Source organism: Mixophyes fleayi, chromosome 2, assembly GCF_038048845.1.
Source record: "Mixophyes fleayi isolate aMixFle1 chromosome 2, aMixFle1.hap1, whole genome shotgun sequence".
Classification (NCBI taxonomy): Eukaryota; Metazoa; Chordata; class Amphibia; order Anura; family Limnodynastidae; genus Mixophyes; species Mixophyes fleayi.
The window spans coordinates 291,753,137-291,778,626 of NC_134403.1; the positions used below are offsets into that span (position 1 = coordinate 291,753,137).

At 35.4% G+C, this 25,490-nt stretch overlaps 1 protein-coding gene across 1 annotated transcript in view; it reads left to right on the forward strand.

Moving 5' to 3' along the window:
- The window catches only part of LOC142139093 (amine oxidase [flavin-containing]-like), a 62,825-nt gene extending 39,931 nt beyond the window's left edge, over window positions 1-22,894 (forward strand). The window contains exons 6-15 of the mRNA XM_075196386.1: window positions 108-249; window positions 7,369-7,518; window positions 8,038-8,197; window positions 11,229-11,325; window positions 12,468-12,521; window positions 17,396-17,453; window positions 18,559-18,656; window positions 19,099-19,210; window positions 20,292-20,354; window positions 20,792-22,894. Of these exons, the coding sequence (XP_075052487.1) occupies window positions 108-249; window positions 7,369-7,518; window positions 8,038-8,197; window positions 11,229-11,325; window positions 12,468-12,521; window positions 17,396-17,453; window positions 18,559-18,656; window positions 19,099-19,210; window positions 20,292-20,354; window positions 20,792-20,947 (1,090 nt within the window). The 3' untranslated portion in view covers window positions 20,948-22,894. The remainder of the gene's footprint in view (window positions 1-107; window positions 250-7,368; window positions 7,519-8,037; window positions 8,198-11,228; window positions 11,326-12,467; window positions 12,522-17,395; window positions 17,454-18,558; window positions 18,657-19,098; window positions 19,211-20,291; window positions 20,355-20,791) is intronic.
- Window positions 22,895-25,490: the final 2,596 nt, after the last annotated feature.

The window sequence follows — 25,490 nt, forward strand, 5'->3', positions numbered from 1 at the left end:
TTATTTTACTAAATGCCAGTACAGTACATTTAGTAATTTGCCAACCTTTGTAAGGCTGCCTTGGGAGGCTTCCATGTGTGACTTTCCTTCTTTCTATGATCTTATAGCACGGCTAAGAAGTTTGCAACACTTTTTGTGAATGTAAATGTAACAGCAGAGCCTCATGAAGTGTCAGCTCTTTGGTTTTTGTGGTATGTGAAGCAGTGCGGAGGTACAACAAGAATTTTCTCAACATCTAATGGAGGGCAGGTAAATTTAAGAACTTTTTACAAGCATATGTTTTATTGCAGATAGTAAATGAACATAATTTAAAGAACACGTGCTGTAAGCAGTTATTTAATTACACTGCTGTTAACATTGATCAATAGCAAGTTCTTCGCCTTAAAGAGTAGCAATGAGAATCTCATGCTGATCTTATATAGTGGCACAGTGTTTAGCATTGCTGGCTCACAGTGCTGGGGTTATGGCACAGCCTGATTAAGGGTTCTGGACACCCTAGGCTAATACACCCATACGCCCCCCCACTCCCCCGAACACACTCTGTCCCCCTTTCTGCACTCTGTACCTCTCAGAACACACTCTGTCCCCCTTTCTGCACGCTGTCCCCTTCAGAACACACTCTGTCCCCCCAGAACACACTCTGTCCCCCTCAGAACACAAACTGTCCCTCTTTCTGCACACTGTCCCCCCAGAACACACTCTGTCCCACTTCAAAACACACACTCTATCCCCCTTTCTGCACGCTGTCCCCCTAGAACACACTGTCCCCCCTTCTGCACACTGTCCCCCCTACTGCACGCTGTCCCCCACAAAACACACTCTGTCCCCCACAGAACACACTCTCCCCATTTCTGCACGTTGTCCCCCTAGAACACACACTGTCCCCCTTTCTGCACTCTGTCCCTCTCTCTGCATGCTGTCCTCCCAGAACACACTATTCACCTTCAAAACACACACACACACACACACACACACACACACACACACACACACTCTGTCCCCATGTGTAAACAGACACACACACTGTCCCACTGTATAAACACACACACACTGTCCTCCTGCATAAACACACACACACTGTCCCCCTGCATAAACATAAACACACACACACACACACACACACACACACACACACTGTCCCCCTGGATAAGCCCACACACTATCCCCCTGCATAAGCACACACACTGTCCCCCTGCATAAACACACACACTGTCCCCCTGCATAAACACACACACACACACACTGTCCCCCTTCATAAACACACACACTGTCCCCCTGCATAAACACACACACACACTGTCCCCCTGCATAAACACACACACACACACTGTCCCCCTGCATAAACACACACACACTGTCCCCCTGCATAAACACACACACACACACTGTCCCCCTGCATAAGCACCCACACTGTCCCTCTGCATAAACACACACACTCTGTCCCCCTGCATAAACACACACGCTCAGTCTCACTGTATAAACACACACACTGTCCCCCTGCATAAACACACACACACACTGTCCCCCTGCATAAACATACACACACACACTATCCCCCTGCATAAACACACACACACTGTCCCCCTGCATAAACACACACACACACACACACACACACACACACACGCTGTCCCCTGCTTAAAACAAATCTACTTTCCTGTTTTCTTCTCTTCCGCAAGCAGCCAGCTCCTCTCACTGCAACTCCTCACTGACACAGTTGGGATGTGATGATGACATCACGCCCCACAGTCAAGTGAGTGAGGAGCCCTCCTGTCAGTCTTATTTATGTGTGATAATACTCTCACAATACAATAACTTGTGGGTTTATCGTACTTGCTTACTCTCCTAAAAAATCCTGAGACTCCAAAATTTTGGGAAATCCTCACAGACTCCCAAAAGAGTTAACTAGATGCTGAATCCAGGCTCTTCATTCTCTCGTAAAGAGGGTGGGCCCTTGATGACGCAGTTTGCACCACCATGCCTCTCTGGGCAAGTAACGAGGACTAGCTTCATGTTGTCATGGCCCCAGCACTTGGCCTTTAATGCTCTGCTCTGTGATGAGACAGAGAGAGAGATATTCATAGCCAGGAAAGGGTTACTCAATAAACTCCCATTGATGTTTACCTGAATCTGTGCACATTTTTTTTAGTGGACCGATGACTTTACACTAAATGAGATATTAACAAACCCCTATAGTATAGTTAAACACCCAGAAAGCTGTTATTTACTATAATCATTTTCCTAGGGATTCCCAAATTAGCCCTGCAACAGGAGAGATCCGAATTTCCGAAGTTACTATAAGTTACTTTATTCAAAATCTATCAAACTCTCCAAGGAGTGAAGCAAGAGTGAAATATGGGGTAATGCAATTAAAATACCCATTTATGTTATTCTCGCACTGTGATGCCCTTAATATAATATTCATTGTGATAGCTGCTGCTAAGGTGTCAAAGTATAACACAAATATCAAAGGGAATAGGGTGCAAACCCGTATTTAAAACATATTAGATAATACCCCATTTACCCATACATCAAGTTCACATAAGGAGCCACCATATAAGACTCCAAAGCCATATCTCTGCAGTATCAGTTGCATAAAGAATCAATCCACCCAGTCGAACAGAAGTGGATAGAAAATTATGTATTAAAGCTATAATCATTGCTGTCTTTCCCCTCTCTTCCTCTGATAAAACCCACTTATCCTGAATTGATGATCTCTGAAATGAGTGGAGCAAGTCTTTTTACTATCATTTTGGATTTAATAGTAAATTAAAATGGTAGCTGGAACATATCAATGAGCATTTATCCTGTTTAAGTATTATGACAATTTGTGCTTCTGTTGTTTGTCTCTGAAATGGATTGTCATGTGAAATTGCATTGACAAGGTCAATGAAGAGTTGTGCAAGTTCTTAAAAGAAAAAAGTTTTCTAATAGACAACAGAATGTCATCTGGCGTGTGTCTAAGAGCTTAAACAAGCTCTTCAACAATATATGTGACTTCTAATTTCTCAGTCATGGATTCCAGTATCCAATTTGGAAAGATATTGCTGAGTACTTTGCTAGTGAGCGGTGTGAGACAAACGTTTATCAGATTAAACATTAAAGTTTTAAAATAAACTTTTATAAAGCTATCAAGTGTAAGTTGAGTTCCTCTGCCATCTCTAATCAGGGAACATATGTCAGAAGTTGTCTATTTTACTGCCCTTGCCAATAATCGTCCACATTTATTACCCTGGGTGTGTTATTCTTGTGTACAAAAATGCTCTTTCAGTCCCAAGTCAGTGTCTGTTCTTAATGCTCAAAATTTGTCCTTAATACACATTTGTGAGCTCTTTAGGTGGATGTATATAGAAGGTGAAGTAGTTGAGAACCTTCTATTGGTGATGATTAATTCATTATTTAGCCTAGATAAGTGGATCCCAAACTTTTTCAGTTCAAGGCACCCTTAGGGTTTCCATAATTTTTTCAAGGCACCCCTAAGCCAAAATAATTACCAAGTAGTCCCCCACCTTGCTTGCCACTGGTCCTGGCCGAGACACCCCTGTGAGACCGCTGAGGCACCCCAGGGAGCCTATGCGCACAGTTTGGGAACCACTGGCCTAGATGATCACATATGTGGAATGCTCACTGACAAAAACAAAGTTATATAAATAGGAGCATAATCAGACCAATAATGGAGCCAATATTTGTGCTTTGAAGACATGATACTATATAATGTGGGATGCAAAAGTAACAGCTCACATCCTGATAGAGGTAGGACGAATAAGAAAAATCCTTACTCATGCTTATAGAACTCTTCAGTTATCAACAATCTGGAGCTGATGAAGCATCCATTATAAGACCGTAGGATATATTATGGCCTATGGGAATGTCCATTTGTCCCAAAGAAGAAGACTTAAGAGGAGCATCCAAGTCACCGACCAGTATCATTCTGCACACTTTGAATTCTGTTAGGTGGGACTATAATTTTCTTACTATTGGGTGGAATATTTGATTGGACCATTAAACATTGGCGAAAGTATTAACAATTAAATGAATGTTACCTGAAACATAAACAAAATGATCTTTTTAATCCTGTTGCAACTTGCAAAGAATAAAATGATTGTTTTATCAAGTAAAAATAGATACTCCTCTGGTTTTCCCATGTCCGTTATCACTACTATATAGATATAATGAGGGTGAATCATGTGAGAGGATTTATCCTTTCCAAAATCAGATTCCTGGATAATTTCCACATCTGCCTTCTGAAGAAATCAAAACAGCTGTGACCTCTTCTCAGGAAAATTAAGTTCTCAGACATTAAAGGTTATTAAATGTAATTATGTTTTTATCTAATTTACCTCAGTGCCACATCTAAATCTGTATGTGATTGAGAAATATTCAGTTGCTTTATCATTATGCATATGAAGTAAACATCCAGTCTTGGCCTAGGTTTTATCTATAACCTAAAGAGAATGGAAGAAAAGAAACGTTAGGGAAAATTAGGATATACACACTGAACAAACAATGAACACACATTTAGAACATTATGCTAATATAGAGGCGCTAACCATTATGCAAAGTATATAAAGAATTCTATTCTCTTTTGCCGAAAATCACTGAGTGCATTGCTCCAAAGTAACGTGGATTAGGGTCTATATACAGCAAGTTCTCATGTTTCAATACCTTCAAGTGACTTTACCAGTTAAGAGAGTCAGGGGTCTGTCTGGTCAGTCTCCAATGTCAGGCATACATCAGATTCACTTACACCCAACCAGGTCATAAGCACAACAGTATTTATTTAACATTTGTTTTGATATCGATAAACACATTCAAAAGCACTATCAGCTTCAGTGGTAATCTGCACTTAGGAGCGACTAGCTAGTGCTGGCAACCATCATCATCATAAATGTGTATTTCCACCTGCCCTCAGGCACCCACAAGTGATATGGCACCTGCACCTCCGTGCTGTTCTACCTGTCGCAATTACGTGAACCCACCCTTACTGAACTCAGGCTATGTTTGACTGACCCCTTCGTCCCCATCCTGCCTCTCCAAGTATAGGGTGGTCCAAGTGTCTGATCTGCATATGGTCGGAGATGTATGGGCATGTGTGGTACAAATTTGCATATTTTATGCTAAACAAATGGGAGTATGACCAGCTCAGCATCAGTCCCACAGTGGATAGCCCCATCTGTATGCACTTTTACTATTTCTGAGCTCTGTTGTTAAGTTTTCAGTGCTCAGTGTTGGTGCAATGTGAATCTGGACAGATCTCAGTATCAGTAAATTTAAGAATGGACTTTGATGGTATTTTCAGCCCAGGCATAGACCAGTTTTCTCGTCCTTTAGTTTAAAATGAGATTTCAGATATCTCTGGGAGAGCCTCGCCATGGTCCCTGGGGACGTAAGGTTGTATGTACTTTTTTCAATAGAACTGCAGGCCTGATGATTTTCTAGTATAGATCAGAATATAGCTGTGTATGTGTGTCTTCATTTGTTTCTGCATGCATAATACCTTTTATTTTTAAACTGTTGCATCACTTCTGATTCTACAGATCATTTATCTGTAAATTAATTTATTTAATCTTATGTGCATATTTATTCTGCAAAGCCTCCTCCAGATTAGAAAGGAATTTAGCAAACCGTACCAATTCAGCTCTCGTTTCAGTGGTTTCTGCTTTAATCACATCTTTAATTTGTATCTTTAGTACAACAAAACCCTCCCTAGTAGCTTCAAATAAGCCATAGTGCAGGAGTCTAACTCAGGGATACTCACCATGTCCTCTTGTTCCTCTCCTCCAGAGGTCTTCTCAGCGGTTGATGTTTCAGACTGCATGGTTGACAATCTTTGATTTTCTCAGCACTTGCCAATTGACAATTAGCAAGTAAATAGCTTAAATCACCAATAAGTGTCGCAGTTTTGTGCTTGGCCTGATAGGGAATTAAGATAATTTTTTTGTTTACCATTTTGGGAATGACTTGACTCATTGAAAGAACATTAACGATGCTGTGTGGACGGTGATCTCAGTTCTAGTTGCAATTTTCTATTGGCCTCAAGTCATAGCCCACAACAGTTTAACTTTAATCTGCAAAAATATATAAATAAATTTAATATATCACTGTGTACAACATAGATTTTTTAAGCCATTGATTTTAAATAAATACAATAATAGGCTCTCAATTTGCTAGGCATGGATTGGGCATTAGAGTCCACATAATTACCATAATATTGGGAACCAATCATATTCTAGCTGTCATTTTGTAGAATGTACTAAATAATTGCTAACTAGAATTTGATTGGTTGCTATAGGGAACATCTCCACTTTTCAAACCCGCAATTTGATATATTTACCCCCAGGTCTTGAGGATGCACATATGGTAATGTACTTATTGCTCACATAGTTATATATGCATGTACCTGACTAGTACAGGTTAAATGTATCAGTTGAATATACTGCTCTCAAGGAGGTTCTGTCAGCTGGGCCTGTAGAGTCCCCCTATAGTGCTTTCAATTTTAGGGCTCATATAGTCATATGAGTACATACAAGCCATAGCTACAAGTCATAGCTCAGTTGCTGATATCTAGTAGACCCATATATTGTCTCTCATCATTGGTTAATTAAGTTATCCCTGCAGTTCAAATAAATAGGTTTGCAACTTTATGGTTGTACTGTGCTAAAAGGAAAATTTTACTGCACTGAAAACTTTCTAAGTGGGCATAACTCAAAACGTGGCTTAAACTTGTAAACAATTCCCTGTCGATATGTTTGCCAGTAAATTCAGTCTTTCACTTAGGACTTAAGTGCTATTTACAAAATTATAAAGCCCAATGTGGACATGACTGGCAGATTTCAGTACTCGTATCATTGGTCCAGTTGGGTGCTAATTTCTATTCTTCTATTAGATCATACATTTTGCCTGTTGTTTGATGGAGGAATAATTTGCATTTTGACATAAAATAAATTGACCTAAACATTTTACACATTGATGAGGCTGGAACATAGTCTTTACAAATATTTCAGAATACACTAAAGAAGGGATGTATTAACGTTTCAGCCCATGTTGGAGAATCTGTGCTCTCTTCCTACACTCAGATTAGAGGAAAGGTTAAAGAAAAATATATTTAATTTTTTTTTCTTTACATCATTGTGTGTTGGAGGTGATGTTCCCTGCTGTAGAACCAACAAACAGTCCCCCTCACTTGTAAAGTTTATAGTTCCATTTTATTTCTCTAAATGTAAATATATTTTCCAAAATGCATAGAAAATGCCAATTTTGCCATAACTATAAATGCCAATAAAATATAGATGATGCCCTTTTCCTTTAATTTACATTAGTATGTGAATTTCTTTATTTATGTAACAAAATTTCATGTTATTTCCTAAGGAAAGAAAATTTGATGGCGGAGCTATGCAGATAAGTGAAAAGATGGCAGAACATTTACAAGGTCGAGTGAAATTGCAGAGGCCTGTAGTGCGCATTGATCAGTCAGTAGATATTATTAAAGTGGAAACAATGGGTCACGAAGTGTACGAGGTAAGATTTTCTATTCAGTTTGTTTCTGAACATCAATGAGTGTTTTGCACTTCAGAAAATGTTTTGGCTCATTTCAAGCTGAACTGGCTGAAGTCAGTTTACAAACTGCACTTAAAAGAGTTTCAGAGTTCAAAATCTTTTACATTTGTACAAGAAATTCTATTAAAAAATCAAAAAAAATTACATTATCAACTTTTTTTATAGTTTTAAAATGATTTGCTTTAGCATTCTATATGTTTAAACCGTTAATAGAAATATTGCAATTTCGTTATTCAGTAATTTCCAAGTATTTACATGAAGAGGACTGCATCTCTGTAATAACTATGTATTTGCGAGCCAACTATAATTAAAAAATGATGTCACTCAACAGAGCCTAATTAGCTTTCTAGGATGCTGGGAGGAACAAACAAAAATTAGAGGATTTGAACAGTTCCAATCTTGTTAAAATTACACATTGACTAGAAGGTTTATTTTATGACATTTTATGCAACAAAAAATGCAATGTTTTCTCTATTTTAGGCCAAATATGTTATCAGTGCCATTCCACCAGCTCTTTGTATGAAGATTCATTTTAATCCTGAATTGCCTCCACTAAGAAATCAGCTGATTAGTCGTGTTCCTATGGGATCAGTAATAAAATGTATGGTCTATTACAAGGAAGCCTTCTGGATAAAAAAAGGTATGTACAAAGAGACCATAAAAAAGCAAATATCTGGAAACGGACAAGGGGGGTATATTTACTAAACTGCGGGTTTGAAAAAGTGGAGATGTTGCCTGTAGCAACCAATCACATTCTAGCTATCATTTATTTAGTACATTCTACAAAATGATAGCTATAATTTGATTGGTTGCTGTAGGAAACATCTACACTTTTTCAAACCCGTAGTTTAGTAAATATACCCCAAGGACATTATGGTCAGCAAGAGCCAAAAGTTACCTATTCCTATATCATGAAACTCAAAGGCTAAGAGTTTCAAAATAGTAAATTATAAATCTGTGCATAGTTTCACAAATCATGCAAAAGCCACCGAAGAACTTCAGTGCAGAAAATATTTCCTTATTTGCCAGAAGTGTGTTGTAATTCCTTGCAATTTAATGGTCATAATGTTAAATCTTAATAAAGCTCAAGTTAGAACGGAAAAAAAATATTCATATATATGTATTGAAATACTTACATCTGTTACTATTAAAATTAGCAGTAGTGAAATAATCTGTCAGTATAGGCTACTTATAGACCTGATGCAAATAGTGACATTCTCAGTATTATAATTATTAATATTATTAACATTATTATTGATTTGAAAGGCACCACAGTGCCCCATAATGATGGAAAAACAGGGCAAAAATAAAACAGGGACGTACAAGGTAGACAAAATAAATACAGATTTGAAAACAAAGGGTAGGGTGGGTGGTAGTCAGAGAGGATGAGAGGCAGATTTAAAAGGGTGACTGAAATTATTTAAAGATCATTTTGAGATGTATGAAGAGGTGGTATTGTTCTGGACACTGTAATTGATAGGAAGTAATTTAAAGTGAATTCTGGAGGACATGCAGTGATATGGAAGCAACTACCAACCAGTCAGCAGGATATCCAATAATATAGCTAAAAATAAAAAATATTTTATCAGGTCCAATTTGCACAATAATATTTCAAAGGCTGACAAATCTCTAAGAAGCCCTGTGTCTCTGCTCCACTAATATTTTTCTGTATCCCTGAAGTCATCAAGGGTTCCATTCAAGTTATAGAAAAGATCTCCTGCTAATACAGCTACTTCCCCATAATGCACTCATTGGATAATTGGAACTGTGCAAATTCTTTGTTAGCTAAAACAAAACCTGACAGAAATTAATTTTGTGGTGCACAATGAGCTCATGCTGTTTCTTGGGCTGTTGCGGTCACTCAAGGAACACACATGTTATATTGCAAGTTTAAGATGGAAATATGTAGTAATATTTTAAAAACATGTAATAACAAAAGTTGTTTTCTTTACATTTTTAGCTGTGTTTTGGGATATTCTAATTGCTGAAATTTTCCAATTTTTCATATATTATACATCGATTAGCCACAACATTAAAACCTTTGACAAGGGAAGTAAATAACATTGATTAACTCGTTACAATGGCACCTGTCAAGGGGTGGGATATATTAGGCAGCAAGTGAATGATCAGTTCTTGAAGTTGATGTGTTAGAAGCAGAATAAATGGGCAATGAGCTTAAAGATCTGAGCAACATTGACAAGGACCAAATTGTGATGGCTATATGACTCGGTCATAACATCTCCAATACAGCAGGTCTTGTGGGTTGTTACCATTTTACAGGGGTTAGTGCTTACCAAAAGTGGTCCAAAGAAGGAAAACCAGTGAACCTGCGACTGGGTCATGGGCACACAAGGCTTATTGATGCGCGTAGCAAGTGAGGGCTAGCCCATCTGACCATATCCCACAGAAGAGCTACTGTAGCACAAATTGCTGAAAAGTTAATGCTGGCTATGACAGAAAGGTGTCAGAACACAGTGTGCATCACAGCTTGCTGTGTATGAGGCTGTGTAGCCGCAGACCGGTCAGATTGCCCATGTTGACCCCACTCTACCGCCAACAGTGCCTACAATGGACATGTGATTGCCAGAACTGGACCATGGAGCAGTGGAAGGAGGTGGACTGGTTTGATGAAGCATGTTTTCTTTTACATTATGTGGACAGTGTGTGAGTCGTTTACCTGGTGAAGAGATGGCACCTGTATGCACTATGGGAAGAAGGCAAGCCGGCAGAGGCAGTGTGATGTTCTGGGCAATGTTCTGATGGGAAACCTTGGGTTCCAGCATTCATGTGGATGGTTTTAATGTTGTAGCTGATCGGTGTATATAGTCTGTACTTTTTTTCCTTTTGGTTTATATATGAATGTTTAAATGTACAATGGGTTAATGTGTGCCTATCGATATGCATTGTGTCATACTTAAGACTTAATTAAAATTTCAAGGTGCTGCAAGTTTCTGGTCAATTTGGCGACAGATAAACTCAGGAACACCCGCATACTTACACATATTCTACCCTGCTAATGTGTTTAAAAAAATATCACCCCTTTAAAAAGCAATATACTTGTTTTTTTCAAAAACATGCATGATTTCCCCAGACTCACCAATCCCTGTTTGCAAAATTTAGCCGCTCAGCATTTGGTCATGCGCATCCATGAAGTTCCATAGAGCATATGCTTTAGTGATTTCACAAGGACACATTGAGACACGTGTTTTTTAATTTGAGCTGATCCCGATATTGTTAACTATTCATATTAGTGATTGGATGTTAACATAACTGCCTCATTGGATGGAAACATAATTTCCTCATAAGGATTTGAATTTTCTTATGCTTCATTAAAAATATGGTCAAATTTATTATAATTTATTAGATACTTTGTCAAATTATTGTACATTTAGTTATAAAATCTTTTTCAGCAATTATGTTTTTCACTTTTTAGTTTATATCAAATCATTATGAATATTTTCTTATTTACATGATTTTTCGTCAATAAAAAACTTATTCTGAAATGTATTAAATTAACATTGACTAGTTTACTAAAATATGTACACATATAAAATTAATTTTATCCATTTACTCATGATTAGTATGTATTACAAAATTGTAGTAAACTGTTAACAACCATTGTTCATAAACTACCTATGGCTGCATTTCTGGAATGTCTTTGTTTTAAATAGATTATTGTGGAAGCATGATTATTGAAGATGAAGAAGCGCCAATTGGTCTGACCCTTGATGACACCAAACCTGATGGCACAGTGCCTGCAATAATGGGGTATAATGCTTTCCACCTTTCGATAAATGTACATTAATTTTATATATTTTCAGCATCAGTTTTAGCTGTGTTATGTCATATGTATGCATGTATCTATATAAATATTTTTTTCTTCTAGTGATAGGCCTCTTTGTTCTTAGCTGCTAACTTACATATGTCGATATGTAAAGCTGTTATAGAGAGATTGTTTACTGAACCCATTGGTTCTTTGTGTGAGGATTCACAACACTAGCTCCAGACGACAGCTGTCAGAAAACAATTACTGTGCAGACTCACAACACCAACTCCAGATGACAGCTGTCAAGAGACTATATACAATGACAGCTACAAACACCTTCGCTCAATTCCTGTAACCAGCACTCTGCTAAGAACAGCAATCTACCTAGTCACCTCACCTGGGCTACTACTCTGCAATCAGCACTTCAGTGAAGAGGACAAGTCAATCAAAACAATGTATCTCACTTGTTTGTAGTCTTTATAAAGTCCCTCAGCTCTACCAAACCTTTGCAGGACCAAAGTTTTGTTTTGGATTTCTCTGTTTGTGCTTTAAAGAAGACTTCTTTGACTGTACATCACAATTCTACCGTCCCCAATACTTTGACCTTCGCTGCATCCCTAATATTGTACTTTACCCAATCCCTTGACTTTGGCTTCGTCCATCACTATTCTACCTTCTACAGTCCTGTGATTTCAGCTTGTACTCTACAACCAGACCTCTCAGGACTAAGCAGCTTGGCCTGTTATGGTGTGTCTTTGATAGATACCCCAGCCAAGTGATTCTTTTCTGGGACCTGCCGTGACACATTGTGTCAATATTTTATGATGCCTTTAATCATTTATATTGTTATTCAAATTCTCATATTTGTCTTAAATTATCCTTCACATATTTACATTTTTCATTATAAATAGCATCTGAAATTCAATAACTTTCTTATCAGAATATCAATAGGTTTAGCATGTATCTTTAAATAAAAAGGCAAATATTTATTAGCACTCAGTGACACATGTAAATAAATTGATAAACAAAAATATTCAGATTATTAGTCGTTATCTGGTTTAAAGAGGGATTGATTGGAAAATGACTTATTCAAGAAAGGAAAAATGTAAAATATTAAGTACAATGTTTCCTTTGCTTTTTTCAGATTCATTCTTGCTCGTAAATCAAGGAGACTTGTCCATCTCACAAAAGATGAAAGGTAAAAGTTTCTGTTTTGTTGGGATTTTTAAAATAATTTTTGTTGGTATCAGCTAAACCAAATATGTAGCTAAGCCCTCAATCAATTAAAAGCAAATCAATCTGTAAATCACCAGTTTTTCAAATCTTCCTCAAAAATGTATTATTAAATCACTGAAATCACTGAAATCTGACCTTTCAACGCTTTATTACTGCCTTTGTGAATTTTTTTCTCACTTCCACTCTTCTGCCCCCAAAATAAACGATTAAAAAAGCACATCTTAATAGTGTATATACGCCTACGTGCTGAGTCAGACATATCTCAAGATGTGTCCATTTCTGCACCAGTAGCCTATGCCACTGTAGATGTACGTCAGATACACTTACACCATAAGCATAATTATTTTTTTATAACATTTGCTTTAATAGCGAAATACTCATTCTATATAGTACAACAGTATAATCTTTTTCATGTACAAATGAAAGTATCAAATGATGAACTCTAAAATATTCCCACAAATTTAGATAATGTCAGCACTGTCGATGAAGAAAGCACTAGGTGCATCTGAATCAGCCAATCAGAAGTGGCAAACGTCTTTATTATCAGCCTGCATTTGCACCACCCGCCAGGCACCCCCGAGTGATACAGCTACTGGTAGCCATATCTGCATCTCTTTGCGGTTCTGCCTCATTCGCTATTACACGACCATGCCCTTACAGTACATGCACTGTGGTTTGATTGCCCATTCACTCTTCTATCCCATGGTCTCTCCCCTTATCTACTATCTTGTGTGACCAAATGTCTCTGTACTTTTCCACATCAGTGGCACATAATCCTAAATCTTAGCATGTCCAAAACAGAAATGATCTTTCCTCCTCTCAGGGTCACCCCATCCGCTCAAATCTCTCTTACCATCAACAACACTACAATTTTCTCACTCTCCCAAGCCCACTGCCTTGGTGTCACCCTTGACTCTGCCCTCTTCTTTCCTCTTCACATATAATCTGCCTCACAGTCCTGGAGCCTTCACCTATTATTTCCTAATATTGCTAGAATATGCCCTTTTCTTAGCCAAAATGTAATCAAAACTCTTATCTGTTATCATCGTCTCTCATCCTGGCTTTTGTAATCCTCTCCTATTTAGCATTCCCTCACCCTTGTTTCTTTCTTTCACCTTTTCAATCACTTCTAAATAGCATGTCAAGGCTGACCTTCAGCTGTCATTACTGCAAATCAGCCACTTTACTCTGCAAATCCTATACTGACTCTCTGTACCAGAATCGATTTCATATTACTGACCCTTAACTACAAAGCCCTAAACAAGACTACTCCTACAAACCACATCTGCTCCTCACCTCCTCTCTAATAACCAAGTCTCTGCATACAAGATTATAGAAAAGGCTCACATTTGAACACTCTGCAATTATTGTTTTGTGTTTCCCTGTGTCCCCAGCGGTCTTAATTGGCTTTTTAAACATCAATAATGATTTTAGAGTATTTATTTTATTTGTTGACACAGAGTAATTGCAAAAAATGGAATGCTCTTACTGTATATACATTAATGAAATAGTAGTAAGCTATGTGGATGACGGAAAGTCTGTATCTGTGGTAGGTATGCCACCTACAGGCTCCGCTCCCACCAACTTCCTATCTTAGCAAGCGGAATGGGGTTGGGGCATCATCATCTGCTGTTGTCAGACTAGGATGGTGATGCTGGGCTGTGACATCATAGCCCAGCACCTTACAAACAGTGATAAAACAATACTGGGTAATACATACATACATACATACAGAGAGGTAAGAGATCCCTGCTCGCAAGCTTACAATAATGTCACTCACTCAGTGTTTTTAATACCCCCACAGTGCCCCACAGGGCTGGTAGTAATGTGCTGGGCTATGATGTCACAGCCCAGCATCACCATCCTAGTCTGACAACAGCAGATGATGATGCCCCAACCCTATTCCGCTTGCTAAGGTAGAAAGTAGGTCAGAGGGGAGGCATACCTATGACACATACAGACCTACCATCATCCACGCCGCTTACTACTATTTCATTAATGTAAATACAGTAAGATCATTTAATTTTTTGAAATTACTCTGTGTCAACAAATAAAATAAATACTTTAAAGTCATTACTGATGCTTAAAAGGCCAATTAAGATAATTGGGAACACAGGGAAACACAAAACAATGCTTGCAGAGTGTTCAAATGTGAGCCTGTTCTATAGCTAGCACATTTTGGTAGTAATACTATATAGATCCAGTTTTCCCATTCATTTCAAAAGAGCTTGTACATATAGTGTATTGAATTAATTAATTGAAATGTGCACAATAAAATACATTGAAAAGTCTTTATCTATTTAGATGTATTTTATTTTTTTTACATTTAGGGCCTGATTTTGAGTTAGGAGCAAAGCAAGGAAAATGAGCAAATTTGCACCTGGACAAACCATGTAACAATGCAAGGGGTGCAAATTGACTTATTTTATGCACGCAAGGAAAATACTGTCTGTTTTTTCAAGTAGCACACAAATACTTGATAGCTTTATTTTTACACTGAAATTAAAGTTGATCTATGACATGCCGTAACCCAACTATAAATCTGTCCCTACATTTTAAATTTACCTCCCCCTCTCATGTAACATGGTTTGCCAAGGTGCACATTTGCTCCTTTTCTTTGCTTAGCTCCTAACTCAAAATCAGGCCCTAATTGTTTTTATTGAAACGGTTTCAAAATTGAAGGATACAAAAAGAAGAGTAAATTTAGGGGCACATTCTATTTAGATTTTTAAACTTTGTTGGTGAAGTCACCTTTTGTAAGTCGAGAACAATGGTAAACATTGCTACTTCATGTTTAAAAGATGGGAAATAGAATTCTCATGGATTTTTACTAATTTAAATGGTTGTATTCACTTAAAATGCAGTGTTTTGCATATAAATTATATATGCCTGACATTTTTTTTTTTAAAGTATTATTTAGCAAAGTCACATATGCAAAGAGAACAGTAGACAACGTGAAAACACAAGTAGATAATAACGAGCAAATCACACGATAACTGCGTCCAGCAAGATCAGAAAAAAAAATTCTACCTGTCAACCCGGGCTTTAAACAAGAATGATAAAGAGTAACCCAAAGTTTTTGTGGTAGGAGAAGAGATAAGGAGAAGAGAGAGAAAGGGGGACCAGGGTAAGGAAAGAGAAAAAGGAAGAGAGAAAGAGGAGAGAGGGAGGAGAGTGACTAGATCCATTGAGTGGAAGAAGCTCTGAAGAAAAAAAAAAAAAAGGAGAAAATAGGACAATAGACTGAACTTTGTAATGGTACTGAGTTAAGTAAAGGGTGGAGGTACCTGAAAAAAGGATAGCCACGGGCCCCAGACCTTGGTGAAGGCTCTCGAGGAATAGCGGATAATACTAGTCATAAATTCCATCCGCTGGATCTGCCAAATATGCCTGACATTTTAATACATGCCATTTGCATGTTCCATTGCATATGTACTTCTATCTCAAAAGATTCTTGCTGATGATTTCAGCAACTTTTTTTTTTACAGGGTAAGCGTAGGCATGTTCTCTAGAATGGGCACTGTTATCTTCAAAATATAGTGTATAGACACTTGCAGATTATGCGTCATTCATTCATTCAATAGGCACACACTAGGAAGTTCTTTGTGGAATAACGTTTGCATTAAACAGTGCAGTTATCTCAGCATACAGACATAACACATCTTGCATGTAAAACCAATAAGAGAACAAACTAAAACTTTCTTTGTTTTTGCTACATGTCATAGCAATGTAAAGAGTAACACACTAGAAACAGCGTTACCTGCAGTCCCTCCAGTGAAATTATTCAAGCAACCTTTTATTTTCTGCACCATCATACATACTGCCAACCTCCAAGTCTTCTACTGAGCTGTATCTATACTATAGAAAGCATTACCTTACTCAATTACACTAACCCCTATACTTCAACATTTTCATAGTTCCTTGAAAACACATTTATTAAGGGAAGTTTATCAAATTCCTTAAGTGTCATGGTATTAGTGACCATTATATAGTAAATAAATCAGGCATCCATTACTTAGAGACTCACAACTTATAAAATCATTATTTTTTGTTAACAACACTTAACACTAGTTGCTCCTGCCCTTGATATATCCTAAACAACTAAATACTCCTCAGTGCACTGTATTTCTATTCTTACACAGAAACGAGATTACTAGCATGTTTATACAGCTCTATTTAACACTTGACAAACTCCACCTGTATGTTACATATGTGGCTGAACCACCGTACTTATGCCATGTATTTAATTCCCAGCGTCTACTTTAAGTTTTCATCTTTATTAGGAAAGGTCCTCACTCATTCTGTTCCATTGTTTGTTTCTTTGTTATTATTCATTATTTGTTAATATTATTCTTCCTAATTGTACATCATTGAAGACTATGAGAAAGGTTTGTCAAACAATCTTACAGGTAAAAGTACCCATAGCAACCAATCAGATTCTAACTATACTTTCTAGAATGTATCAGATATTTGATGGTTAGCATATGGTTGCAATAGGCAACATCACCACTATTCCTTTTTAGAATGTTTCATAACTATCCCATGGTCTGCAATGTAATCTATATTCAATAACATTTTTGCTGGTTCAGGTATAAGGTCTTTGCATGTATATAGGACACATACCATGTAGAATTAATTTCAGCAGCAATTATTTTGGTATATATTGAAGAAAGTATTGTACTGAAACACATGAGTAACAATTGCAGTTATTCTACTAAAATGAAGTGTTAGTGTATTTAAAACTTTCTCTATCATTACAAAGATATTTGCACTTGTTTTTAAGACTACTGTTACTGGTAAATCCATATTAACAAATTTCCTGGATTTTGCTCCTAGAAAGCGAAAAATCTGTGAGCTTTATGCAAAAGTATTGGACTCAGAGGATGCTCTGCATGTAAGATAATTTTATTAAATCTATATATGTATATATATTAATACCATACCATACTAATATTAAAATAAATTTGTTAATTTTTACTATGTAATGATATATTCATTTATTGCTTTTCATTTTTATTTTTAAGATCCTGCCCTAACAGATTTTTTATTTAAAATAAAGTAAATTCTTAAATATTTTTTTTGTACAGTGATTCTGCACTTTGAGAGGAGAAGCACAATATATTGCATTAATATATAACTAACTAGCAAAAATGACTGGCTATTTTCTGCAGCTCCCTCTCCAATATTAATAATGTTCAGAATGAGGCTCTGTGAGCACTGATAAAGGATGGCAGCTTGCGGTGGTGCTCTGAACAGTTCAACTTAATTTGACTTTTTGAGTGGGACAGGGCTTAGTCTCTCTACAACTGACCTTTCTTATCTACTACCAAAGCTTAGGACTTAGTCTGGAGCAGATGACAAGGTATGGCAAAGGAGAGACGGAGCAATGCATAACCATCCAATCCCATTATTAGCTCATTAATTTGTAGGACCTCATCTATTTAAACGCAGAGCTAATGCCAGGTAAAATAAAAAAAACAGTCCTTTACAGTGCCTAATACATGAATTGTCTTTATTTAAAATGAATAAAGGTCATGATAGGAGCACTTTAATTGTGTATATATATATATTAATATATATAGATATGCGCATACACTGATGTTGGGATATGTAACTTAGAAAGCATTTATTCATATAGCTTCTGAAACCATATAGAATAAATATAATGGTAATGAAGTCATATATATGATATGCCTCCATAGCCATAGAGATTGCCACTCAGTTTCCTCCTACATGCACTGTGAGTAACACTGCTAAACCATTTAATAAAGAGGGGAATACAACGGGGCACTGTGGGCAAGGACAGTAATCATTTTTAAACATAATTTTGTAATTTTTGACTCAAAATTTTGTACATTTTTTTTATCTGTGTCTAAAGCATAAGACCCAATCATTCCAGCAAAAAAAATCACATTCATATATTATTAATATCATTGAGTAGTTGTATTAGATTTTATGTAAGATTATCGTTCAGATGATAACTGTAAAGATTTCAACAGCCAGTGCATTATGAAGAAAAGAACTGGTGTGATGAGCAGTATTCTGGGGGGTGTTACACAGCTTATTTTCCACCAGGAATCTTGACTCAATATGGAAGGTAAGATATAAGATATAAGGTAAGATATAATATATTAATAACTAGTTATTACGATATGCAAGAAAAAATGTTCCAAAAACCCCCTTCAAATACTTTTAACAATTTTGAAGTCTTCACTATTGTATCTTGTTCTTAGTAGCATGTGCCCACAATTACTGTTAACAATATTATGATTATCGTGTTATTCTATTTAAAAAGAAATTAAGGTTATTGTATTGTGCACTATTTTATTTGCTTTCCTTGCAGTAAGTGAGGGTAAAACTGCAGGAGAATGGTATGTCTATTAGGAGGCAACCCAAGGCAGCTGTCTAAGGCATCAAAATAAAAGGAATTAATTAGGAAAATTACATTTGTGTTTACACAAATGCGTAAATTAGTGGTATTTAATGTGTGGTTAATTCTAGAACTATGCCTATTAATCAGTCTTCATGCTGTTTTAAAGAGTTCTTCGCCAACCTTTTGGTCGGATCTTCTTTGCTGGCACAGAGACAGCCACTGAATGGAGTGGATATCTTGAAGGAGCAATCCAGGCAGGAGAAAGAGCTGTCAGAGAGGTATCAACATCCCTTTCGTATGCTTAATTTCAACACTAAATGTACTTATTTACATGTAGCAATATAAATACATTTGTGCTTGTGTAACTAAACCATTTTAGAATGCTTTTTTTTCCCCCAGGTTTTCTTTTTCTCAATTTCCCTTTTCCTTTTTATGCCACTATACCCTTTATGTTCCTTGACAATAAAAAGTTATAGCGAAAATAAATGTAAATAAATTTAAGTTGCAAGGTTGTATATTAAACTGTTCCAGTATTTTTCAAGTTTATAAAGTTTTCCTCAGTTACAATGTATCAGTGGAGGCCACTTACAAACTTCTGGCAAGAATCGCCAAGTATACACTTATGCATATGAATTTGCATGGCAAAAGTGCCGAGAGCAAATTTTACTCTAGATGATGGGCGGCTGAGTGGTGTCCCCCAATACTGTTGGTTAGGCACCATCATGTACTGGATTATGTGTCCACAACTAAACTTTTCTTTGCAGGAGAAGTTATGGAAATCATGAATGGGTGCAAGGTGAATGTAATTGAGGTTATCTGTTTTTGTGGGGCACCATACATTTTTTTAGCAGACATTTGCTCCACGTTGAGGTGCAGATAATCGTACTATTCCAATTTTCTTCTTCCATCTTAATGCAAATAAACACAAATAAGGCTCAATGCTCACACATATAATTGCATAAAAAAAAGTTTGTTTTTTTAAATGTAATGAAACAGTCATTATTATTATTTAGTCAAAATAATCACACATTTATTATATGAGATTAGATACTATATAATTATTATCAGTGGTCGAAGTGGGGGTGTATACAGTGATGTGCTATACTGCCACTTCTCATACTGCCTTCATTGTATAACTATCAATTCCATTCCCATTACATTTATTATACCGCCACTTCAAAATTTCCACTTTGACCACTGGTTTATTATGTAAACATGTAAGATGTATTGCTATAACTTTTTATCTCAAGTTGAACGGAAACAGTATGTATTGTGCTTTAATGTACATAATCTACCACTGATTAATCATTTTGATTTGTTTGCAAAAGTTATAATATTGTCTGTATATTGTATTTTAAGATTTTATTCGATTTGGGCACAATTCCGGAGAGTGATATATGGATGCCGGAACCACAGTCATGGGTAAGATTTGCAGTATATTTCTCAATTCCATGACCTTCTTTTAGTTATAGATAAAGCAATGTAATAGAGATTCATGTTTTGACTGCAGGAGGTAGTATAATTAGAAATTGTATTAATGGATAAGAAAGAAAACATTATTAATGGAACTTAATACAGATATACATTAATTTAAATTTAGAACATTTTCTGGAAAACCAGGTTCCCAAAGAACAAATAGTGCTAGAATATGTCATCTACATTGTCAATTAGGTAAAAAGTTTGTATTAGAATTGCATTATTAATCATTCATTATAAATGATATAACGCACTTATCATTTCTGTACTTAAGCCCCTTCATAATGAGAATAGACTTTCATCTGTAGGTGCCAGAATGTATTTTTATGTATCAAAACATGAGTTTTTTGAAGATTAATTGTGTGCTTGTGATGTTATTTTAGGATATTCCAGCACTGCCAATTACCACTACATTTTGGGAAAGAAACCTTCCATCAGTGGAGGGCTTGCTTAAACTTCTTGGATTTTCAGCATTGCTCACATCAACAGCTGCATTAGGTGTAATGATTTATAGAAAGGGATTGCTCAATAGGAAGTAAAAGTTGCTTTTTGCCTTTCATTTCAATCTAATTTAAAAATTAAAGTTTGTGAAATATCTCCAAATAATATTTAATAGCATAATGTACAGTGCAATTTAAAATTTGGAACACCTCCCATGTAGTTAAAATGTAATTTTGATTTTAATAATTAAAAAAGTACAATTGACTGAATTCTAAATTTATTGTATTTGGAACTTTTGAATCTTCTTTTTTATAATAGACTGTTTCTTTTGCTTTTTTATTACCGACTTTGTAAGGTAAACTTGGTGACAAATTTGGTAATATGACAACATCAAAGTATTTAGGAAAGTTTGAACAACCAAACCATAAACAAATATGTATTTATAATATATCTATATATATTATTATTATACATATTACCTCAGGACAAAGAACAGATCATAATAAGATAACTTTTGATATGAAAATTCAAATTCCATATGTTGTTAATTTATTTAGTGGACACAATGCAGATTTCAAAAAGCTGAGAACACACTTGAATTGAAATTGTAGTAGTATCATCATTCCAGCTTTTAGGGGTATATTTACTAAACTGCGGGTTTGAAAAAGTGGAGATGTTTCCTATAGCAACCAATCACATTCTAGCTATCATTTTGTAGAATGCACTAAATAAATGATAGCTAGAATCTGATTGCTATAGGTAACATTTCCACTTTTGCAAACCCACAGTTTAGTAAATCTAGCCCTTAGTGTTTTATCATACCCCTAAAAATATGACTTGGGCTGATTCCTTGTGAAGTTGAAATATCCATCAGTTATATTACCTCAATTGATGCAACAGAGATAGTTTTTGCTTATGTGACAAAGAAGTATGCTAATGAGACAATAATTATATTAATTAGCGTGTTCCTGATGGCATTGCAAATTTCTTTCTTTTAAACATATACTTTGTACTAAACTACTTTATTATTCTTTAAAAATACAGGCCAAAATTGAAATAAGTAAATATAATTAAACTGTAAATATATTGTATTAAACACCACCTCGCCCCACAATTTGAATTTTCGTGGGAGGAGTGAAAAGAAAATTAATAATATAGAGAAAGCTAATTAATTAGTGTAACAATAGTTACAATTATACTGCTGCTTGCCTTCAGTGGGTCATGATATTAGAAATGTAACAACAGGGCTGTGTTTGAATATTATTATAAATTATTTCCATCTTTATTCAACTTTTAAAATGTAATTGATCTTTTGGTCAATGTGTTAGTGGTCATTTAAACAAGTAATTGTGATTGTGGTCGATATAGCTTGTTGGAATTTTAAGTGAGTTTATAAAATCTAATATCTAAAGAAGCTAACAAAATATGGCAACAAACTAAAATTCAAAAGAGTAACTCAATATAATTATCTTCACAAATTCTTTACTAAAGTACTTCTTGTCTGGACTTTCATAATGGTGCTTAGACACTTGAAATGTAGAACATTATAAAGAAATGTAATATGCTTTGGAAAACTGTATGACATATTGGTGAATCTGTTAATGATGGATTGTTGGATAGGTAATGTTTATTCATTGTACAATGTTCTGGTGTTGCAAATAAGAAAATGTATTATATAATTGTGTGGCAAAGTCTTTAAAAAATAAAATATTATGTGGATGGAGAGAGTATTGGATGTTAGTGTAACATATGTCCATATTTCTGATTGCTGTGACTGAAATACAACAAAGGTTGCACAACTGTTTATCTTAGGTGTATTAAAAACAATATTTTACAAGTACACAATATTAATAAAATTACATGGGTCTTTTTATTTATTTGTGTAAACAAAAACAGCTAAATTACTGTATGCTAAATACTTTCTGCAGAGCATTTAAAACTTTAAATATCGCCTACTAAAATGATCATATAAGCATATGGTTAATAAATAAGCTGTAGTTATTTTTTTTTAAAAAATGGTTAATTTAACTCATAGGAACATAGACATTTAGAATTTGACTATACATGTCTATCTAGTCTGCCTTTTTGTGTGTGTGTGTTTTTTTTTAAAGTTATTTTTGATTTAAGTTTTAACATATGAAATATTTTGGGGATGTGACTTTTTATGTGTGGTGTAAAAATGTAAAAGTGCAGGCAAATCATAAGAAAAAAATAATCAAAATAATTATTTGTTTGAGGAAGTATTTTCCAAAGTTTAATTATATTTGAATTATACAACATATCAACATGTGTCATAATGTTTTCATTTAATTTATACACAAAAGACCAATACCAAAAAATGTCCGCAAGCTCAGTAAGCAAGAAGTCTATGAGTTACAGTACTTTAGACATCTTAGCATTTGTTTGCATTCACTGATTTATATTTAATTCAACATTTAATTTTCCTATTTCCACTGACTGCATTAGCCAAGACGATTGTCAACTTGTGTGAATATTGGATGCTGGTTTCAGAGTTTTTTTATTCTGTTTTTATAATGCCATAGAAATGGAAAAATAATCATACCTGAATAATTGTTCAGCACAAATTATTGCTATGTGTTATACTTTTTTATTAATTGGAAAACATTCTAAATACATGCTCTTTTTAAAATCAAAATTCTTTTACTGTTATATAGCATTTGTTACTAGGGGGATGTGGGATTTTTATTTCTTTAGGCTGATATAAATGTACCCTCCTCCAACTCACCATACCTTTATTATTGATAAATAGATAAGATAACATAATATATAATACCACACCAATATTCATTTATTATTAATGATCATAGGACGATGTAATATGTATACCCCATCTTGCAACACAAACATAATTTTCTTGGGAGGATTGAGCTTTATATTTCTATTTGATAACAAGAAGGGGATTATAGAGGGAAAGACAATTACTCAACTAGTGAAACAATGACATTAAAGTAATAGTGCTTGGTTTGCTCTGAGGAAACATCTCACATTAGTGGGTATGACTAGCACCTGAGCTAGACTATGCTCTGTCCGTCTTCCCTCTACTCTGTGTTAAAACACCCAGATCTTCAAATCAGTAATGAAGGCTGGGAGGTGATGAGATGGAGGTAAGGGCTGGGATCAGTTGCAGAGCTTTCATTGGTGCAGCAGTTGCGGTGTATCTGGGTCCAATGGAGATGATGGGGCCTTCTGCATTGCGGATACAGAGGATCAGGGGATCCAGTTCCCTCCTCCCGGCCTACCCGCACAAGGGCCCACAGCTCGCTAGTTCTGCCTCTGGCTGGGGTGATGGTGATGAAATGGAAATCTCAGCAGCCCAGGTGTAAAGTAGTATTTTTATGCCTTGGCAGGCCTTGCCTCAGGTGAATGGTTGTGGAAAGGGATGTTTTTTGTTACACATTTGTTTCAGCCTATAGAAATAAATAAAAGTGCTATGTTACAGGACCTCCTTAAGATAAACTTTATATAAATGATTCTGTATCAGTTCTAAAATACATACATTCACCTTTGGATCATGTAGCTGGAACAGAAACAAAATAAATGTTTTGCAAAATGTGATCAACTCTGTATGTTTGTCCTAATACATGTACCCTTTATATGTTATTGTTTTGTAATACAGTAGCTTGTGCCTTAAATGGATTGTGTTTTCTTCAAGTGCCTCTATGGCAGTGTTATAAACTGATTTGTAATGTATTGTTGAAATAGTCATTTATAGTTTTGAGAAGTGAACAAATTTTCATTTAGAAATAAAAAATTCAATTTAATACTTGTGGATTTTTTTTAATGTTCAATGTAATTTTTATGTGCGACTTCAATTTTGAGCCACATTTTGTAGATTTTGTTGAACTTGCTCCAAAGGGTAACTAAAATCTTCTTATTAGGTTGTACATTGTAGATAGTGTGGTAGCTTAAATATTTGAATAATTAATATACTGTACATAATGATTTAAGGAAATATACTACATATTATACACTACAAATGTTACATTTTTGGGAAAATGCATACATATAATAGTATATAGTAGAATATAATATATAGTATAAGCCCTGATGGTATAATAGTGCTTGCTCTGTACTCATACTCAAAACATTGCCTACCATTCTTAAGGTGTTTTCTCACATTTCTAGGTGGCAATTTAGCACACAATCCAGAATACACATGCACTTAAATATGAATCTAAAAAGAGCAAAATTGTCAATACTCATTTGACATAAACACTGTCATGGCTGATGTATAGGTCAAATACTGAAGAAGTTTTGGGGGCGAAGGGTGTATACCTTTATATACGAAAAAAATTCATTATAGGAAAATAAGACCATTTAAATATTTTTGGGAGCCATCCTGTTATGCAAGAAATGGAGATATTTTTTCTGAACTAGGATCAATATGTAATATATTGCTAATTAGATAGTTGTGAATAACAAATAGTTTCATAACTAGATGAATCTTGTGTTACAATAGTGTCCACCTTGTCTGCACATTTGATTACAAGAAATGTGTTAAGCTTAATTTATTCCAAATCTTTTGTTGTTCAAAAGACAAATTACAACAGGACATTTGTTGTTTTGCATATAATTTATCTAATTCAGCCATTTTATAAAAATAAAAATAATGACATTGGG